General features: G+C 33.0%; 4 protein-coding genes across 6 annotated transcripts; 1 reads left to right on the top strand and 3 right to left on the bottom strand.

The window, feature by feature from the left end:
- Nucleotides 1-977: 977 nt before the first annotated feature.
- LOC112521996 (serine/threonine-protein kinase D6PKL2-like) lies at nt 978-4,764 on the bottom strand. 2 transcript variants are annotated; one of them, XM_025131037.1, is made up of 3 exons: nt 4,605-4,764; nt 4,148-4,508; nt 978-1,743 (listed from the first exon to the last, which is right to left on the bottom strand). In XM_025131037.1, the coding sequence occupies exons 1-3, from the start codon at nt 4,759-4,761 to the stop codon at nt 978-980; spliced, it is 1,284 nt and encodes a 427-aa protein (XP_024986805.1). In that variant the 5' UTR covers nt 4,762-4,764. The 2 variants fall into 2 exon arrangements, with proteins under 2 accessions (XP_024986805.1, XP_024986804.1); XM_025131036.1 differs by having other exon boundaries at nt 4,148-4,761.
- A 3,397-nt stretch (nt 4,765-8,161) lies between these two features.
- Nucleotides 8,162-12,575, bottom strand: LOC112520897 (alkaline/neutral invertase E, chloroplastic-like). The gene is made up of 7 exons (XM_025129522.1): nt 12,373-12,575; nt 10,911-11,620; nt 10,266-10,431; nt 9,971-10,182; nt 9,130-9,623; nt 8,993-9,041; nt 8,162-8,734 (listed from the first exon to the last, which is right to left on the bottom strand). Exons 2-7 carry the CDS (start codon nt 11,568-11,570, stop codon nt 8,408-8,410), a joined length of 1,908 nt encoding a protein of 635 aa, XP_024985290.1. The 5' UTR covers nt 11,571-11,620; nt 12,373-12,575; the 3' UTR covers nt 8,162-8,407.
- Nucleotides 12,576-13,652: 1,077 nt separating this feature from the next.
- Nucleotides 13,653-16,921, bottom strand: LOC112522093. Of its 2 annotated transcripts, none has more exons than XM_025131165.1 (3): nt 16,823-16,921; nt 14,202-14,361; nt 13,653-13,888 (listed from the first exon to the last, which is right to left on the bottom strand). In XM_025131165.1, exons 2-3 carry the CDS (start codon nt 14,358-14,360, stop codon nt 13,841-13,843), a joined length of 207 nt encoding a protein of 68 aa, XP_024986933.1. In that variant the 5' UTR covers nt 14,361; nt 16,823-16,921; the 3' UTR covers nt 13,653-13,840. The 2 variants fall into 2 exon arrangements, with proteins under 2 accessions (XP_024986933.1, XP_024986934.1); XM_025131166.1 differs by lacking the exon at nt 16,823-16,921 and adding an exon at nt 15,019-15,040.
- Nucleotides 16,922-19,040: 2,119 nt separating this feature from the next.
- LOC112521952 (uncharacterized protein PF11_0207-like) lies at nt 19,041-20,157 on the top strand. Its single transcript, XM_025130969.1, has 4 exons — nt 19,041-19,362; nt 19,497-19,607; nt 19,759-19,839; nt 19,937-20,157. The coding sequence occupies exons 1-4, from the start codon at nt 19,120-19,122 to the stop codon at nt 20,030-20,032; spliced, it is 531 nt and encodes a 176-aa protein (XP_024986737.1). The 5' UTR covers nt 19,041-19,119; the 3' UTR covers nt 20,033-20,157.
- The last annotated feature ends 1,454 nt before the right edge of the window (nt 20,158-21,611 follow it).

Raw genomic sequence — 21,611 nt, 5'->3', positions numbered from 1 at the left:
ATTAGGATAATTATCGAGTTTTAACAAAATAATTAATTATTATCTTTATAAGAAAATTATATTATTAAACCAAATATAAATTACTTCGTTATTGAACCTAAATTAAATTACAATAAAAAAATCGAATTAAAAATTACACAAAAATAGAAATTTTAAATAGTTAATTTGATGTTAATATCGATTTATTTTTGTCAAATTTTTATGAAATCTTCAAATTTATATTTTATTAAAAAATAAAAACATTATCGCCTTTTCAAAATCACATAAGATCATATTATAACATCAATTGAGATAAAGAATAAAATGAAATATTAAAATCTAGATGTATCTCGCTGCATTGCGCGAGTACCCTTCTAGTATTATATATATATATATTTTAATTTTTTTTTACCTTCTTATCTGTATTAGTTATATAATATATTATTCGAGATTCATTTCAATTAAATTTTAAAATATTGTAATCGATTAATTTCTCAGGATACATTTTTTTGACTATTTTTCATTCTTATCAACTAGTTTTGTCAAACATAAATTATTTATCAGTTAGTTTATTAGTTACCAGCTAGCTTATAAACTAACATTTAGTTTATCAGTCAGCAACTAGTTTATCAGTTAATTTGTCAATCAATAACTTAGGAGTATATTAATTGAATTCTTAGGTTATGTTTGACAAATTAGCTGATAAACTAACTTGGATGGAACTTTTTAAGGCACACTTTAATGGAATTTATGGCCTAAAGGCTATTTCGTTAGTTAACTTTTCTTCGATGCAATCTTGTACGGAAATATTTCGTTTTTCTAAATCAAATTTTGACTAAATCATCTAAAATAGATTCAAGTTATTTACATAGAGGGTAAGATACAACCAGGCCAAAAGAAGAAAGTTTGATTGATCCATTACCACGGTTCCTAAACCCGATTCAAAATTTGTTAGCAAAATACAAAGACTAATTAACCCGTGGATTATATTGTTCTTGTTAATAGTAATCCACCGGAGTTGCAGCACAACCACCACGATCTGGTGGCACCTCATGGTGGCTAAATGGTGGTGGGACGAAGGGTGGCGTTGTACATCTCAAGAGTGCCCAATTGACCCCATGGAAAAACGGATGATGCTTGATTGCGGATGCACCCATCATGGACCCCATTCGCTGCCCCGGGTCCTTAACCAACAATTGAGAGATCAGGTCTCTAGCCATGGGTGGAATCAAGGGCTCTTTTGGGAACTCCAGAGCCCGAGCCACAATATTGGCTAGAGTCAGCTCATTATCCATCCCCTTAAACGGCGTAACACCATAAAACAGTTCGAACAAAAATATTCCTAGGGTCCACCAATCAACGGCACTTCCATGGCCCTCCCCAGATACAATCTCAGGGGCTAGATATTCATGGGTCCCAACAAACGACATTGAGCGGATATCGACGGGCTCAGCCACGAACTCGGGTGCGCCATGGTTGGCTGGTTTGTTCTTGCGTTTACGGATAGGGTGGAAGCAAGAGACCGCAGGGACAATGCAGCTGGGAAGAATGCAGGTGGATTTGGGTGGATGGAGGGGGCGGTAAACTGGGTTAACCTGGGCCGGAGTTGATGTGGAGAGGTGACATTTTAAGGAGAGGTCGAAATCAGTGAGCATGATGTGGCCGTCGGATCGAACCAAAACGTTTTCCGGTTTGAGATCGCGGTAAACGATTGCCAACATGTGGAGGTACTCGAGGGCTACAACCACCTCCGATGCATAGAACCTGTAGATAACATGCACGTTTTTATCCAGTGTGAAAAAAAGGGCCCATATGAATTTAAGTGAGAAAGATAATGATGTGTATGTTTGGTAGGGAACCAAAGGAAAAAACATAACTTCAATGAACCACATGTCTCACACCTAACATCATTTTAATTCCATTATCATTTATCATTTTGGAAAATAGAGGTGTTTTTATCTCCAACCTAACATTGAAAATATAAATATAAAAAAAATATATGAAAATAAAAGTGTTTTCATCTTCGACCCAATACTAAAATACCGGGGAAAAAAGGATTCAAAAGTAAATAAACATGGGAGGTCGTCTCTAAGAACTAGAGACAAAAACATGTACCCTCACAGGGTGGAACACGTGTAGGACCCAACGAAGTTTAGTTTTATTCATTTATCCACATCTATGGAATCCCAGTTTTTAACTTTTAAATTTTGTACTTTTTTTCAGATATAAATTCGATTTTTTGTATATATGTATGCGTCTTCTTTTGTAGTAAAACAAAGAGTAAATTACCTTTTTAGTCTCTTTGGTAAAGCTTGTTGAAAATTCCCCTTTTTGATGATTTTAAATTTACGATTTTTATTGTTGTGTTTAATAATTCTTTACTTTTTTTCATTTTAATGGTTTATAATTCATTATCTTTTTTCACCCTAATGATTTAAAGTTTATTGTTTTTTTCGTTCCTATAGTCATTCATACTTAAAAAAAATGAATTACAAACCCAAAAAAGGAAAAATTAAAATTTCAAAATCATAACGAAATCCACAATTTCACCAAACCACAACAAAAAAAAGTAATTTACCATAAGACAAATTGTCATTTTCTAATATATTTTATAGGGAAATTGACAATAGTTATTAATCTCATCTACCAAATCCACTTTTTAACTACTTTTCAGCCTCTTTCTAACGAGGTGTTTAAGATCATTTATAAAAAAACAACTTATTATTGACTTATTCCAATATGACACCGGTAATAAATAATTTTGAATATTTGGATAAACAACTTATATCGGTGATAAAATTTTTTTGAAAAAGCTAAAACATTTTAACTTATAATAAGTTGATAAACACTTTTATAAAAAAATATAAATTGTTTCAAATAAGCAATCTCAAACACCCCTAAAATAATCAAAGTTTACTTAGAAATTTAATTTGTTGAAAAAAAAAATGCAGAAATTTGAATTTTTACATAGAAAGTGGAAAATTAACATAAAAAGGAGTTTATGTGTAAAGTTGGTTTTTTACTTTTATTTTTGCTGAAATCAATCCTTAAGAATAATGTGTTAGCATTTTACGTAAACTATAGCTATTTGGAAAATGAATTCATGATACGGTTAAAAAGTGAATTGACTTTCATGAATCTGCTATTTTTGTCAATTAACAGTCGATTCTTTAACCAAATTCACTTTTTAGTCAATTTTGAAATCGAATTCTAATTTTAACAAGAGTTATATAAACGTCTTACAAATTAACGTAAAAATTTTCAGATTGATTTTCTTTACGTAAATGGAGATACTTACAAAATAGGGATCCTTACCCAAATTTGTGTAAATAATTTTTTTAAGTCTGAAAATCGAGTTTATCTATACTACCTTATAAATCAGATTTATCAAAAGTCTTAAAAACAATTTTTAATGTACAAAGTACTATATATTTATGCAAAGAGCCTTCATAATGCATTAAGTACTACTACTTTATTAAGTACTACTACTTTATGCATTCAGTCTTAAAATCTCTTAATCTACAATTAAAATAATATATAGTGCAAGTTACCGATGTACATTATTATATTTTCTTTCATGTTTCCAAGATACTTTTCACTCATGTTTTCACCCTCTCGTACCTCTATGTCTTCTCCTCATCCCCAATGTGAGATTCAAACTGATATTCACTTATGAGTTATTAAATGTTTTCTCATTCCTCTAGAACTCTCGCTTTCGATCTCTTGATTCTTTGCTCTTGGTGTAAATCGAACATATTTGTGGAGTCTTTAAATATATTAATTTTAAACTGTCATACAAATTTTTTCTATCGATAGACTGTAATTGAAACCATAACTTTTATTTATTCAAATTGTATTAATATGTAAAGACTTTAACTTATATCATCGTTAAATCTTCTCTAATAAAACCAGTAAAACTTCAAAATCATTAAAACTTACGGCTGCCGCCATATTACATAGATATACACCTAGTATACTAAAAAATGAATTTGGTCGGAAGGTCGCCTACAATTTCCCATTTTTTGGTTTTAAATTTTCATTATTTTTGTCATTATCAATTTATGAAAATATATTAGTTAAAATGATATGATATGATGCGACATGCGAGGCAGGGGATAATTACTGATGTACAATTGTGCATATGAAAAGACATGCAGTTTGTGCGCACCTCACGGCGGACTCCGGGAACCGTTTGCATGGTTGCCGTTGCCGGAGAACGTGGAGGTCACCGCCGGGACAGAACTCCGTCAATAGACACGACCATTTCGGTGACTCCAACGACGCGTACAGCGTCGGCAAAAATGGATGCTCCAACATCTCCAGAATTTCCCTTTCCGTCCTCGCTCGCCCTTCCTTATTACGGCTCGCAAGCTCCCTCTTATCCATCACCTTAGCGGCGAAAACAGCACTTCCGACGGCCGTGGATGACGGAGAAGGAGAACACTTGAGTTTAGCGAGGTATACAGAGCCGATGTCTCCGGCGCCTAGACGGTGGAGGAAACGGATATCAGTGAGGGAAAGGTTACCGCCTGATTCAGATCTACAACGATGAACGGCGTCCCAGCAGGGATCTCCGGAAGGAGCATGGGGTTCGGTAGCGGCGGAGGGGAGTGGGAGGTTGTGGCGAGCGGAGGAGGTAGCGGTGGTCCATGTGGTTTCGGATCCCGAGCTGGTACGACGGTTAATATCGTTGGTGGTGGTGGTGGTGGTGGTTGTTGTTGTTGAGTTGAAGCTGATGCTTAAGAGGTCGTCTGCTAGATCGTCTAGCCATGGTGGTTCCATTGTCGAAGTGAAGAAGATGAGCACATGTCTGAAGAATTGCCTTTTTGAAGTGGGAAAGAGAACCAGGCCCATTAGTATGGGGCCCATTAAGCCTTTGGAGTTTTCATGGCCTTTTTGGTCTTATTTCCTTTTTGTTTTATAAAAATACTTGTTATTTCTTTATATAAATTTAAGAAAAAATCATGAGAATTAGTTAAAAATAGTCATATTCAAATATTGAATTTATTTCTTAATCATTTCTCTGTTAATATTTTAAAATTGTCATTAGGTCTATGAATGGTATCTCTTTAATTTGTGGAGATGTCAAAATGTAAAAAAAAAAAAAAAACTGTACCAGATCCATAAATACAGGGACCAAATCTGTAAATTAGTCTCTTAATCTAATTTACGTATTTGAACCCTACATTTGTAGGCATGGTTTAGAAACATTTTTTTTACATTTTAAACCTCCGTAAATTATGGAGATGTCATTTGCAGACCTAGTGATATTTCTGAAATTTGGATATAGAAATGGTTAAGAGGTTAATCCAAAGCTCGAAAATGATTAATTCTGTTAATTTCCTAAAAATCATTTGCAATATTTTTTAATAAATTTTTATATTTTTGTTTCCAAAAGATTTCAAGTTTTTATAAGAAAAAGTTATTTTATAAGGTCTTTCTGTTCAAATGCAGATGTTCAAATGCAATTAATCTGCATTTTCACATACATGTCGATTTCACTCAACCTCTCTCACAATCTGACAAGGAGTTAAGTCAAAACTTGATTGTGAGATAAAATCGTTTTGGAGAAACAAGAAGAGTACTCGTGCAATGCAACGAGACATATCTCGATTTTAATGTTCTATTTTATTATTTGTTTCTGTCGATGTTATAATACGGTTTTATGTGTTTTTAAGAAATCAATAATGATTTTATTTTTAAATAAAATATAGAACAAATTGCATGAAAAAAATAACGTACTTTAAATTGATTCATGTTTTGGGTAATGTACTTTCAAAACTTTTATTTTGGTATCTAACATGTAAAATTTTAAACATTTAAGTACCCGGATAAACGGTTGAATCATTAACCAGTTATCATGTTGATGTGTCGATTGATATGGTATCCAACTCAATATTATTTGCTAACATGGTTAGTGACATGATTTTTTTTTTAATTCTGAAATTACTCTTTTTTAATCTAAAATTAGTCTTCAATTGGTTACTCGGGTACTTAAATATTTAAAATTTTACATCTTAGGTACCAAAATAGAAGTTTTAAAGTACGTTACCCAAAATAGGAATCAAGTTAAAGTACGTTACTTTTTCATGCAATTTGTCCTAAAATATAAATTTGAAAATATCATAAAAATTTGAAAAAAAAAATATCAATATTATTATCAAATCAACTATTTAAAAAGTTCTCATTTTTTATGTAATATATTTAATTTTTTTTATTATAATTTAATTTAAGTTTAATAATGAAATAATTTATTTTTGGTTTAATAATATAAATTTTATAAAGATAATAATTAAGTATTATATTATAACTTCATGAGTATCCTAATTATATTTTAGATTTTTTATATTTAAATGAGATGTTTATCATGTATTTGATTATGTTTATATAGGGTTAGTTATACAAATTCAGATATGGAGCTTTAATAAGTTATACTTACGTATAATTTACTTGCAATATTGAGTTTTAAGTAATATGCATTAATAAACAGTAGTTTACGCATAAAAAATGTTTTTTAAGAGTTTTTGTCAAATATTTTATAATATAGTATAGATAATATAGTTTTTTAAAAACATTAATTTATCGAAAGACATCTATATTTAGATCTCTGGTTATTGATATTTACTTTAATATACTTGATAATATAAAAATAAATGAAAAACTTAAAATTCAAATGATTTATGAAAACTAATAAACTTTTTTAAAATAGATTTATTAAAAAAAAATGGAGCATTAAACCAATGATAGGGAGTGGGAGTGGGTTTTTTAATAAAGAAAAAGCCAAATTCGTACAATATTTCATTTTAAGTAGAACAATTATTGAGCAAAGCAATAGATGCTACAGATAAAGTGGGGGTGTACATGGTGACCCTGAAGGGATGTTAAAGCTGATAACCACTTTCCAATTTTTACAAATTTTTTGGAACATATATTATTTGAATTGTTATTTTTTATGATTGGTGTGAAATTTGGTATAAATAATAAATCTACATCAACGACTAACATTAAATCTTATATAAAAATGTCAGTTTCGTAGGATTTCAAGTATGTTTCTTTTTTATCTTGTTTCATTGGTATAAATGAACACTGATACACCAAATTTGATGTGTTACTGTTCATTACACCAATTTTCGTGTCCATGTTGGAGTGATTTTTTATCTCAAATTTGGTGTTTGGTATAAATTTTGGTGTTTTTATTAGAGAAGATAACGTATAATCAAATCAACAAAACAATATAAGGGGTCGTTTACCCATATACTTACCTTATAAACATTTTATGGAAAAATTCAACACTTTTATTTATTTTATCAAGTAAGATTTTAGTCAATTAAAATGACATTACATGCAACAATTTTACCCCTTAAGTGTGAATAAGGTAAGAATCGTCGCCCTTGCTTTACCGGGTAAGGCTCTTGGTTATTGTTCTTACAAGGTAAGATTTTCGATCTTTACCATGTTCATCCGATAAAATAATGTGGTTTGGTAATCGATAACCGCGTAAACAAAAGGCCCTAGATTTTTTTAACAAATAGATGGAAATTTGGGTTCAAGCCCTTGGGTTCATCACCTCTCGTTTTGGGATTTTACATTCGAATATGTAACTTATTCAGTTAAAAATCAAATATTATAGTGGAATATGTATAGGTATGTGTATCTCTATCTATATATATGTATATATATATATATATATATATATATATATATATATATTATATTTACAGTGTTTTGTTGTGAAATTTCAAATGTAAAAAAATAGTCTCATATGTCTCACGAAAAGAGGTTGGTCTCACGTGATGCTAATGATGTATGTATATATATATATATATATATATATATATATAATATGATATGTGTTTGTGGGCCATGAAAGTGGAAGCTGCAGAAGGTACTTGTACCTTGTTTTATGCATGATGGATGATGACCCATCACTTACACCTCCAATCTTCATTTATTTCTTTGTATGAAATGGATATACAACTTGTACTCTTGTATACTTTTTGGCCTTGCATTGAATATTTCTCTACTTCAAAAATTCCCTATAATACCCTTTTTCATATAATAACTTTATACCTTATGATCTTTATAACATTTGATAACACATTATACCAAAATTATTCAACATTAATTAGTACAATACAACCTTATTTATATTGTTTCATCCAAAACACCCATCAATCATGTATTTTCTAGAAATCAAAACACATCCTGCATTTATCATTCAAAAACGCGTTACACGAAATGAAATAAAATATATACAGACCTGTCATCTATTTCAAAGATATAAAAAGCAAACTTCACTTTTTAGTATCATTGTATACAATGCTCAAAATAACTCCTTTCATCAATCTTCATCATATGCCAAAAGCATACTTGAGGATATTGGTGAGACAGAGAACCAATGTGGATTTTAACTCCAGTTAATAGAAGTTCAGATTATGAAGCTCTGTTTCAGACCTTTTCGTGATCGTTTTTTCTTCGGATTGGTACTAAGCATGCAAGAGAACGCATTAACGAGCTCCGTATCCTCAACATTCACTAGAATCTTGGCAGCTTCTGGATTGGCAAGTAGTTGTTTCGCAACAACATATCCTGCAATCGACCACGTTTGAAAGAGGCGTGCTTGTTTCCCGATGAATCTTCCTCTCTTGGTATCGTAATATTCAGGCCACTTGTCTCTTGCTAAGCGTATCTCAGCAACTTTTACCGCGTTTTCAGCAATTTCAGGCCTATTCATCTTTATACTGGCCACAGTCAGCTGAATAAAACGCAAAGAGAAGAGTTAACAATGCATATAAGAGGCAAGCAATGAACTCATATGCCAAAATCTGAATGAAAAGAAGCAAAACATCAGGAACTACTTCCATCGCCTCATAAACATTGCAACTTTTTTCTTTTTTGAACTATTACCATTTTAAAATTATATCTGCATTCATTTTTCTTTTTATCGAAGAATATTTTGAATATATAATAAATCGTCGGATGCAAAGGAGTATAAGTTTAACATGAAACTGACCTGCCAAAGTAGAGTTGGCCACGAACCTCCATTGTGGTAAGACCAAGGCCTACATAATAAAACCAATGTCATGCCAATGTATGCCGGTTTTTAAGATCAATGAAATCATGACTAATACCAAGTTAAATGCAATTTACGTGTTTTTGGGATCGCTTCCTGTAATAATTCGCCATTCTTGGCCTTCAAGAGCAGGATAACAGATCTTCAATGGCATATCACCAACAAGGTCTGCCCATTTGGCTTCATAAAGATCCAATATGGCATGCGATTGATCGGCTGTTGCGAGACTGCTTACAATAGACCATAGGTTTCCAAGAGAAAAGAAACGGAAGTCCATATGCGCTGGCTGCAAATTTCCGATCATATAACCTCCTTTATTGGGCATCCATTCTACTAACCATGGAGGTATTTGATCTGGGTATATGTTGAATTTATTAACTGCATCGTAAGAATATTCCTCCGTCTTGTAACGGTAGATTTCATTCAGCTTTCTCATATCAATCCAATAATACTCTCTGACATGAAATGATAATGCAACAAGACGATTATTGAGTGCTGTAATAAGGTCGGCTGATGCATCTTCACGGGTAAGCATCTCCCTTGCAGAAAGCAAGGCAGAGTAGAATAACGCCTGAATGAAAAATGACAATCAGCTTTGAAGAGTGGATTTCATTAAAAACAAGGCCTTACCAGCTTGACCTAATAGGGCGGGCGCACCTTTCCAACCCGAAAGCTTCTTGGATGTTAACACAAAAACTTGGGTCGTTTATCAACACAAATTGGGTAAGCGCTTACCCAAGGTAAGCGTGCAGTCTGGGTCAACACTAATCACAGACCGAGTAATCCCCTCCCTTAGCTTACCAGATCAGTATTATGGACCAGTGAGAGGGTCTTAGTAAACAACATCATTTCTGACACGATAAGAGGCAGTAAACAGCCTGTTATTGTTGTTTAGACTATCAAAGAGAAAATGAGTACCTGAATTTCCAAGGGATGTCCATGAATTCCCATTCGTCGATCTATCATGCACGAACCATCGGTCACCAGTAGAGTTGGAAACATGTCAAAACCATCAGCCAGACACAGCTTCAGAATCATCTTAATTCCAGTTTGCACATCAATCCTTTCTTGAACAGAAAGGTCCCCAGTAGATTTCCCATATGCCCTCAACAATATGATCCACCACAATCCTGAAATAAACATTGTCCAAGGTCAACCAACCCAAAAGTGGCTACTACGGTTGTTCGCTATGACAAAAGCTAAACTTACTCACCAGAGTCAACTGGTGCAACGCGGCCAATGGCTGCCTCACCAAAGTCGGGATCCAGTATATCTTCAGTTGCAGAATCATCACCGTCAAGCGGAACAGTGCGCACTTTGAAGCTTGCAGGCATCAACCCTTGGCCAGGACTATGGCAATCCATGGTTTTCTCCCAACTCTATTTGCAATCATTCGTGCTTTAGTCAAGGCCTCAATGGAACAAGATATAAACTAAATAGAAGTTTGATCAACAAGGATATGTGAGAGCTTCGAATATGTGGAATTGGAACCAATTAGATTACTTTGGTAGACCTAGGCTTTGATACCAAAAGAGTTCCAACATATATTGAGGGGATATGGTCCAACCTAGCCGATGTGGGACTCTTAACAGTTCATAAGCTCACACGGTAAGTGCGCCTCTATTGATTTATGCTTTCACCTTGTAGTTTGTACAATTTTCGCTTATGCAGTATAGATTTTGTGGGATACCTCAAAAACTATTTTCCCACGTATATAGATGCGCATTCATATAAGCAAGAGAAAAGTTGTAGGACAGAGATCCATACAGTATGTATCAACTAATACTGTTGAGTGGTGGAGCAAAAAGATGTCATGTAGACACATGGTTCATTAGATTAAGAGTAGCAAATGAATCACCTGCAGTTGTAGGGTATGTAAGATGAAGTTCCGCACGATATCATATTCTCCTTTCAAAAGGAAAGCTATCCCAGACGGTATGAAATCACGTATGAAGACTTGATCATAGTTGAGAATGTTAGAGTCACTTGGATCATTAGCTGCAATAGTTCCAACTGGATTACCACAATAATTAACCATTGATGCTCGTAATAAGTCCCATGCTTCCTCCTCTACAGAACTTATGCTAGCAATTGGCAATGTACTGCTAAATCCTCCATTTCCGTTGGTAGCCAAATCACCATTAAGAAGAACATCTCTCTTTTCATTTTCTAAAACTGAAGCATTTTCCACTCCATTGATCCTCCTGTTTAAGTCTTCATTAACCAAATCGGTGACACTGTCAGTTTGTCGGCATTTACAATTCAAAGACCTAAAACAATTATTAAGATTTGATCCACAGAGAACTCCATCTACGATATGAAACGCACAGATCCTCCTGTGATTTTGATGACTTGAGCTTTTGATTTGGGTGCACCCAGACCCATTTTCACTTCTATAACTCGAACCATATTTAGACAAAACCAAGAAATTTGACTTGTTGAAGCATAAACCCATATGAGATATTCTCGGCCCTGCACTACATAAAACTTGACAAACAGCTTCTGAAGTAGCAGCCATTGAGTTAAGGTAAACTGAATCTGGATGATGTTGTCAATTCAATCTATTGCCTACACAAACCACAAGATTCAAACGATTAATCTCATAGTCATGGTTCACAAGATTCACCTATTTTGTGCTTAGTGAATGACATTCAAGACACTTGACTAAGTAAAACTCTTGCTATAAACTATATACCAAATCGTAAGTAGCAATTATTATGCAATAAAATGAGTATGCATATAACTTTCCAAGATTTCCTCCAAATTCTGAAAAACTCATACTCCCACCAGTCCACAAAAGAGATACATCCAGAGTATCTACAGTAACAACAAATCTTTTTTCTCCATGACATCTTTTTTGGGTCAATAGGAGTGTTCAATATCAAAGTTCAATGGTGGTGAATGACCACAAGTATCAAAGTTCAATGGTGATGAATGACCACAATAACAACAAATCTTTCTGATTGCGTGGTCACGGAGCAAGATTAGCGAGGCCCAAATCATCACATATGTGTGTGTTTAACATGATTCTCATTCAGCGAGATTTGGGGTCATGATCTTGGATATTTTGATATTTTCTGGTGAAATCATCATGTTGCTAGAACAGAAAATCACAAAATTTTCAACCTAGGATTCTTGGTCTTAACAGAAACATGGTTCGCATATCTATTAACAAAAAAAGAAAAACAGAAGCACGAATGAACAAAATCAACCTGCAGTATTCGTAAATGAAACAAACAAACTCATAATTGGGAAGAAGAAGATGATCTAGGTCAAATACTAAATCAGGAATACAAACAAGAGCTGAAGAAACTACTCACATAACCATTAGTCTGTTGATATTGGATAGGTTGAGTAACTTCAGGAAGAATCTAGAGCTGCAAATTTCTCGTGATGTTCCAGAATCAGGATGAGCAGGGATGATCGATTTTCCGCAGATTTATTTGAAACGAAAACAAGGGTAGAATCGCCATGTAAAAAAATTGAGCTAGATGTGGTGAAGCCGGCGCTTGAAACTGCGCTGGGGGTTTTGAAGCCACGTACGTAGATAAACTTTTACAGATTTACATGTATTGCCCTTGAACTAATTGATTTTTGGCAATTTGTTACCTCTTTAAAATGGAAATAACATTGTTGCCCCCTAATTAGGCTTCCTACTCAAGAGAGTGAAGATTATTCAAGTCCCGTCTTCTCATTTTCCCCAATTTTCTTTTGGTTTCTTTTATTTGTCAACTGAAATTATCATAAAAAAATGTAAAGGACATTTTAAGGGCATATTTTTTAGCAGGTTAATGAGACTAATAAGACACAACTTTTTCGGTCAGCTATACATGATTATTCAAGATACGAGCTTATCAAATAATAATAATAAACTAAGATTTTTAAAAACCTTAATCAGAGTATATTTCAAATAATCTTGTACGATGATTTCAAGTTAAAATTATAGTGAAACAAACATAATGAGAAGCATGCATTTTCACTACATTTTATCATAAAAATATAGAAACATTTAGTCAGACTGGTAGCTTTATCATAACAACTATGGTGGAACAAATAACTGACTATAGTTAAGAAGAGTTTCGTTAATAAAAAGATAAGTAAGAAAATATTAACGAAGCATGCAGATTTGGTTAAGCCCGTTACGGGATGTTAAGTTTTACAACATTAGTTCGGGACATCAGAAAATTAATCGGCGGCTCTTAATGTTACTTTTAATCCATTTCGATCCTTCTCCTACCCACTTCTTTTTTCTTTTGTTACGTTAGTTGAAGGACAACAATATGATTTCAATTTGGAAGAGGTAGCAAAAGTCACAAATCAATTAGTTCAAGGGTAGTTCATGCAAAATCGTAATAGTATATCAATTAATATACATGGCCTCAAAACGCCCGACATCTTTTCTAGCTTAACCTTCTTACATGACCATTTTACCCTTCTTTTTGTTTGAATTAAGGTTTAATACCGACATAAAAATTTATTATAAATTACTCAAATCTAAAAATTGAATGACATATTTTGACCTTCTTTTAGAGTTAGATGACATTTTTTAGACTTTTGACGAACTTCAGTAAGATTCATGTATACTGAACCTTGAAATAAATATGTGAAAACACAATCATCTCTCTCTTGAAATAAATTCATGTATACTGAACTTCAGTAAGGCTCAATCAGCAGCAAACAAAAAATTGATGAATGAATGAAATCATACAACCATTAATTTTGGTAACAATTTTGCTACCAAGTAATTATTCAAAGCTCAAGCACGCAATACGTCATTTTCGGATGGCCTTATCCCTTCTTTCCAATCCCATGAGACATGTTATATATTCCTCGTGCCTGCAAAAATATGCAAAAGATTTAAGCCATGTTTGGCAACCATAAACTAACTTATCCTTTGAGTTTATTGAAAAAATCCCGATTGGTTAGTCATAAGCTAGCTTTTCGGAAAGCTGCTTCTAGCAATGTTTCAAAAAGCTCCGGGGTTTTTTCCACTTCTTTTCCTTCCCAAGTATGCCACTTGTATTTTTCCAATTAATTTTTCAGTGTGTCCTTATAACTCATTTTACATTGTAATCTAGTTTATCAGTAGTTTTTATCAAACTTTGCCAAACATAGCCTTGTATGGAAGTGAATAGGAAGGTAGACTCACAATAAGAAAGAGGGAAGAACCAGCCAATGCCAGTGGAATGGCAACTGATGTGATCTTGTCCATAGGACCCTTCAGATGAGTGTGTCTATGGATGCTTTGGTACAATCTTTGCTTCTCAATCAGCTTCACTCTTGGCCTAAAAGGTGCCTCATCCACCATCCTGCATGAAATATCCACCAATTCTAAATTCCCATTTTTACTCATTACATGTCCTATGCTCAGTGAAGGATTCACTGGGTTCGCTTTAGTCATTCGTGTGCTTGCAAGTGTAGATACTTCATCGTGTTGAATACAAGAAAGTTTTAATGATTTCATCTCATAGGTTCTTCAAAACATAAAAAAGCCCCCGAACTTGAGCACCTCTGGGTGTAAGCTTCCTACAAAAAGGATTAATCCCATAGACCCACCAAAGAGTACAAAAGAAATCAAGTAACTAGCATAATATCCATTATTAACACATGGGTGTGATCCTAATGTTCAAAACTAGAGAGGCATTTTCTCTTATGACCGGGATTTAAATTGATTTTATGGAAAAAGAAAATATATGGTAAGAGTAGTGCGTTGGGATAGTTTACATTAGCTATAGTCACATTCATGTCTTAAAATCAAATAAATTAGCACCATATTGAAATTTTGAAATTAGGATTTCATAGGTTGACCTGACTTCCTAAAGTCTGAATGTACCATTATGTCGAATAGATGGAATATCTCAAGTTTAAACCTCATAACACCACAACAAAGAACTACTTATTTCTTAAACGACAATTTTTATTCATTAACTGCACCATCAAGATTGGAACTGAACATTAAACACTACCTTAACAAGACCAGAAAATATGGCTGACCAATCCAAAACAACGACGAATTATCAATACACACATGAACTGATCTCAACCAACACTTTGCATCATCGCTCAATACCCTAGCACATATTTATCATAGGTGGAAGATAAGATAAGAAATAACCAAGATCAATCTTGATATCCAGACATTATAAGTTCTTACACAGATAAGAAAGTATCAAGACTGAAAAAACCACAACGAAGAACTATAGTTTATTCTCAGCATATCATGGTCTACACTTGAAAGCAATCAAATGCCTTATGGTTCTAACTGCTATAGCTCAACACCACCAAAAAAAGGTAAAACTAGTGAAAACACAGACAAAACAAGCTATGTTTCTATCAACTCAACATATCACCATCTTATGATCACTTCGCAATATATAAAAAAGCATTGGCGGTGATAAAAAAAGTTAGAACTAGATCACGGGTTTCTAAGACATAAAAGTTGGTCCATCTTTGTCTATAAAAGCAAGCTGTCTTATATGGTTTTATTTTCATTCCACAAAAGAAAAAAAAACATGGTTTGATGGGTCAATTAACATAAGGACAAGATAGCAATCAACCTTTCCCTCATAAAGAGTGCAAGAAGGGGAGGAATGCGTTCCTAAATCCTAAAGCTGGTAAGATGACATGACTTTTGGCATCATTCTCAGTGCACTGCTATAGGAGGTGAAAAGTGAACAGCTTAAATATTGTTACCAAATACAAGTTTGTTTCTATTATCCAAATATTGTGATAAAGGGTCTTGACTCTTGAGTCCAACATCAAAGGGAAAAACCCATCATAGTATGACAAATTAATCTCATGCCTTTGACAACTTGCTAAAGGCTAAGAGTTACAATTATGGCATACACATGTTAAAATGAAAGAACAATTTAAATCTCGAGCTACTTGGTTCAATTTTAAGATGTTGTATGTGATATCCAAGCCAGCGAATGAGTGCGGTCTCTCCAAATTACGACTAGAACCCACTCTTCAAAGATTGCAAGGATTAGAGACAAGCAACTGTGATTGGTAACTTAATGCCATCATATTGATGTATTATTCTGCATAGATAATTGCGGTCTTCTTATAGAGCATTTTTTTGTCGTATGTGTGGGTGCCTACTACTCTACTAGGACTCTAACTATGGAATGGAGGGTATCAACATTATTGCACATTTGTTATTATGTTATATTTGAACCAGTAACCCCACATCCATGATCGGACGCATGGCAAATAAAACCAACTACTACAAACGCATGACACCGGTGTCCATATGATTGGATGATTTGGTGACCCATACTGGCCTTATCTCCCTGGAACATCCATTCACACAAAAAACCATTTTTATGCTCAAAGCCCGACCGTGAGCGTGAAGCACCCACTCCAACACATGACCCACCAGCACTATCATCAGAAAAATCCAAACACATACGAACATCGAGTCATTGTCAAAAATCGCAAATTCGTTCATTAAGACCATGTAATTCAACATGATCACCAATTTCAATTAGATTCCAGATTCCAACAAACACCATAGGTCAAAATTAACAGAACACAATCCAAAACGAGAAAATGAAATTTGTAAAACGCGAATAACAGGTTGAGATTCAATTTGGTTTATAACACAGATCGGGATATCGATCCAATTAATGGCTACTATAATCTCGGAAAATAGGTGAGTAATTTCACTAAGACGATGCAAGGACAACGTTATTAAAGAAACATTGAACCCTGGATATATAAATCAAACGAAAAACGAGTTAGGGTTTCTAATTAGAGGAATAGACTTACGTGATAAACTGAAATCCTTGCGCAGAATCAGAAATGGAGAAACGAAGAGCGGAAAACCACGGCAGAGACGACGATCAGAGAGGTATGTTATGATTACGAAAAGTTAAATAAAAAAATTGCAGAACATAAAAAGCGGAAATTTGAGTTTCTATGCTGGATCCCACAATTATTACAAATATGCTCAATCTTTAACATTTTTAAAAAATATATTTATATATCTTTAAAAAAAATAAGCAACTTAAACACATTATTATCGGAGTTTATGAACTTTGAGACCATACTTTTACGATCGTTACTCCGAGTTACAAGCGAAATTTAAGGTGTTACACTAACACTAACACTACACCACTGTGTATATTGTAACAATCACGAGACTAACTTTTCACTCGTAACTCGAATGAAAATGAATTTTTAAAGTCGTTTACATTTCAGATCTACATGTTAGCAAAATTTGGGATCGTATTAATTTGAAAGCCATGTTAGCGTTTACATTTTTTTTTTCTATACTTCCATACTTTTTGTCATAACGAAATAATTCCTCAAATGTTTTGCTAAAATCCCATTCACTCATTCAGCAATCAACATCAAATTTCCCTCGAAAATGTAACAAAGGTGGGCTTTTGGGCTTCAATATTGGGCCTATAAACATGATTTTTTTCTCTTTCGATGTGAATGTGAACGCTGCCTTTGTCATAAATAAAAATTTAGTGGTTAAATGTTGCCAAATTAGTATAGAAATCCTCGGTTGCTCTTTCAAACCTAATTTCATCCGTGGAATTTATAACAGATTTTATAAAAAAAAGGTTTTTTGTTTAATGTTTTAATAAAAAATAAATTAAACTACAACAACTATTTTACTTGGGAGATTATTATATTGATTATTTATATATGTATTATATTATAAAGCATGCATTTAATAAAAACTCTTAAAACCATTTTTTATGCATAAAATACTGTTTATTAATGCATACTATTTAAAATTCAAGATTTCAAGTAAAATGTGAGTAATTACAACCTATTAAAACTTTATTTTTAAATTCGTATAACTAATTGTGGATAAACACAATCAAGTACATGATACATATTTTAATTATAAAAATATAATTACGATAATTATTGAGTTATAAAAGGATACTTAATTATTATTTTTATAAAATTTATGTTGTTAAATCAAAAGTAAATATTTTGTTATTAAACCTAAATTAAATTATAATAAAAAATTAAATTAAATAAATTACAAAAAAACGAGAACTTTTAAACAGGTTATTTGATGCTAATATTGATATATATATTTTCAAATTCATATTTTGTTCAAAAATAAAAATATTATCGGTTTCTAAAAACTACATAAAAACGTATTATATCGACAGAAACAAAGAATAAAACAAAACATTAAAATCAACATATGTATCCCGCAACATTAATTGTACGGGTATCTCTCTAATGTTATTAAATTATTTGATGAGTTTAATAACAAATAACCCTTTTAATTATTGTATTTGTATGAATGTGATGTGAGGATATATAGGGGTGAAAGAGTAATAATAATTTTGAAGACATTTAACAAATTGCATATTGGTTGCTACTTTAATTGTCTTAGCCCCTAAGGCTCTCATATTCGTTGGTTTAAATTTAGTTGTGCAGGTGAGCCCTTCTTATGCACTCTTTAACCAAACCTTCTCCTACGACATTTCAACCATATATTAGTATTACCCTCATTTTCTACACAATTTCCAAACTTCAAGCATCATTGAAATTCAAGATATATGCTTTAATATCGTATATAAATTATCGTGAACGTTTAGGGTTTAGGGTATGTTCATTTTCTTTCATAAAAACTATCAAATTATATATACCGTTAAAACTGATAATCACAAAACAAAATAAATAGAAATGGAATTCTAAGTTCCAAAAATCATGAGCACCAATTAGGGTTTTCTTTAATTATGACTCAGAAAAGCCTAAACAAGATTCTTGAAGAAGAAGTGTCACATAAAGTATACCAATATATGGCATGGCTTCTTCCACCTTACCATCTTTTTCACTCCAAAGTTTAAAGACTCCTATCCAATGGGAGGAAGTTAGGAAGGTGTTTTATGAAGTGGGTGTACGTTCACTATTTCTCATTATAACAATGGCCAAGGGCATTTTAGACTTTTCCCAATTCAACCTAAGATTTATTGACAATAAAGCCAGCAGTTTCAATCCCCATTTTAAAGCCAACTAACTACCTAGATTGAGCATCTTTAACAGAAAGCTATTAAAGAGGCAACAGGAGTATTCTTCTCTTGGCAAGAATGGCATTACAACAACAACAACAATCGCAAGTGATGACACGAATCAAGAACTCGGGGTTAATCAGTTACAATGGGAGTCCGATGAACGGTGATGATGAAGAGGAGTTGTCGAGATCGGCCTTGTTGGCTTTTAGGGTTAAGGAAGAAGAGATCAAGAAGAAGAAGATGGAGGTGAGGGAGAAAGTTCATGCTCAGTTAGATCGTGTTGGAGAAGAAACCAAGAAGTTGGCTGAAATTCGCCAAGTACGTTCTTCTTTTGTGTTCAATTATCCTTTTTAGATAACATGATATATACATTAGATTATTCATCATCCATACATGCATGTTCTTGATGATACATATACATATATATATATATATTCACATATAATGAATAGGAGCTTGAAGCACTGGAAGATCCAAGGAGGAAGGAGGTGACAACTGTTCGTAAGAAGATTGATTTGGTCAACAAAGAGCTAAAGCCACTGGGACAAAGCTGCCATAAGAAGGTGAGACATGCATCATCATTGCTAATTTCATAACCCTTTAATTGATTACACTTTTCTTTATCTAATTGAATAAATCACCTTTAATCATTATTATTTTAAAACCATATATTTCTGCTTCAATTTATATTTATTATATAATTTAACTCACCAGGAGAAAGAGTACAGAGAAGCCTTGGAAGCTTTCAATGAGAAAAACAAAGAGAAATCTCAACTGTTAGCAAGATTAATGGAGGTGATGCATTGGACTACATCATATCTTATAATCAAATTAAACCGATTTAATTATGTTTTCGATCGATACTAATTATCTTGGTAATCTGATTGTGCAGCTGGTAACCGAAAGTGAAAGAGTGAGGATGAAGAAACTTGAAGAACTGAACAACAACATCGAATCCTTGGGCCAATTTACTCCAAGATCATCGTAAATGATAACAATTGCTCCAATTATGTGGTTTTCTGTAACTAGTGAGGATTACAATAACTACTGATTTGATGTGATGCTCTTTTTTATGAGCGTTGTTTGTTGATGAGTGTATGACATTAAACCCTATTATTATAATTGTTGCTAAAACAAGTTTGCATGCATTTAAATTTTGTGTCTATAATTGAAAGTGATCAGTTTTCGTTTTTGATCTTGCATTCGATTTTGTGTCCACAGTTAATTTGAAATATATGTGTGTGACATTCATTTTCCATGACAACATAATTTAAATAATGTAACATAAACTTTATTAATAAAGTAATTATTAGAAAAAAAAAAATTAATGACCCAAAGACCGAAATACATATATTAGTTTAATAATTAATTCAGTTTTAAAATCATTAGTACCCTAAGAACTCGCAAACCGTATCTTACATTGTTTGAGATGAGTTGTCATAACCCTGTTCTACTTAAATAAGCTTACAAGCTCACAAATTTAACTAAGACAAGTAAGCATAAACGTACATAATTCATACCGAATACAAGACATGTTAGTTAGTAAATGGATGGGGTAACTTTACCCAAATGCAAAACCAGTCTTGGATTCGATCTCACCTCCTTCCCACTAGTCTTAACCGTTGAATGAGCCAAAAATGTCCCTCCTATCGATATTCTTGAAGACAGGTTTCGTATAGAATACGTGTGTTACAGTTACTCGTAATCAACATCTTCCGTTTTACTTACGCGTGTCAAGAAAAGGTTTTGAAAAGTGGTTCTTTATTCCCCAATTTTTGTCATAAAGAGTATTGGAAAGATGGAGACAAAAGTGAGACTCTTTTTTGTGTTCCTTTCTCCACCCTTTTCTTTTCATATAAAGATTACCCAAGATGCATGGGTGATATATATGTAAAAATGACAAGCTTTACGTAAATCTAACATTCTTTCTATTTTATAACATATTTTGATAAATATCTACCAATTTGTTCATTGATGTAAACATTTATATAAAATACGTTGCTTTTATTAATTGTAAATCCCTTTTTTAGACTAGGGTTGTAAACCTTATTCTTTAGATCCGTTGTCTCAAGAACCCACTCTATTTCCGTCGCTTCGGCAACACTTCCCTCACTCTCGCACCGTTCCGATTCATCTTCCTTCACGAATCATCATAGCTGAACATCAATACAAAATCTTGGCTTCTATTTTTATTGTGCACAAGTTTTTATCCCTTCTGTTTCTCTCTTTTTTCTCCCATTGTGCATGCATAAGGTTATGTTACTTATTCTACGGTTAATTATAAAGTTTAAGTTCTGTCCTAGTAAGTGGATAGGGCTCAACTCACAGGTTTTTTTGTTGTTACTTCTCTGATCTCCCTGATAATATGGTGTTTTAGTGGTTGTCGGTTTGCAACAAGAACATAATGATGTTCGAGGATAATGGTTACTTGGATTTACCAATTAGTAATTAAAACCTATATCTCACATACTCATGAATTATTTGGGTTATCACATCCCATACCCCAAAAATAAATATAAATCAAAACAAACTAAAGTGTTTGTGATTGCTTATTTGAAACAACTTAT

The sequence above is a fragment of the Cynara cardunculus genome, assembly GCF_001531365.2.
Source record: "Cynara cardunculus var. scolymus isolate 2C chromosome LG 11, CcrdV1, whole genome shotgun sequence".
In the NCBI taxonomy this organism is placed as follows: Eukaryota; Viridiplantae; Streptophyta; class Magnoliopsida; order Asterales; family Asteraceae; genus Cynara; species Cynara cardunculus.
The sequence above is the reverse complement of the archived record's forward strand: the minus strand, read 5'-3'. Positions and strand labels throughout refer to the sequence as shown.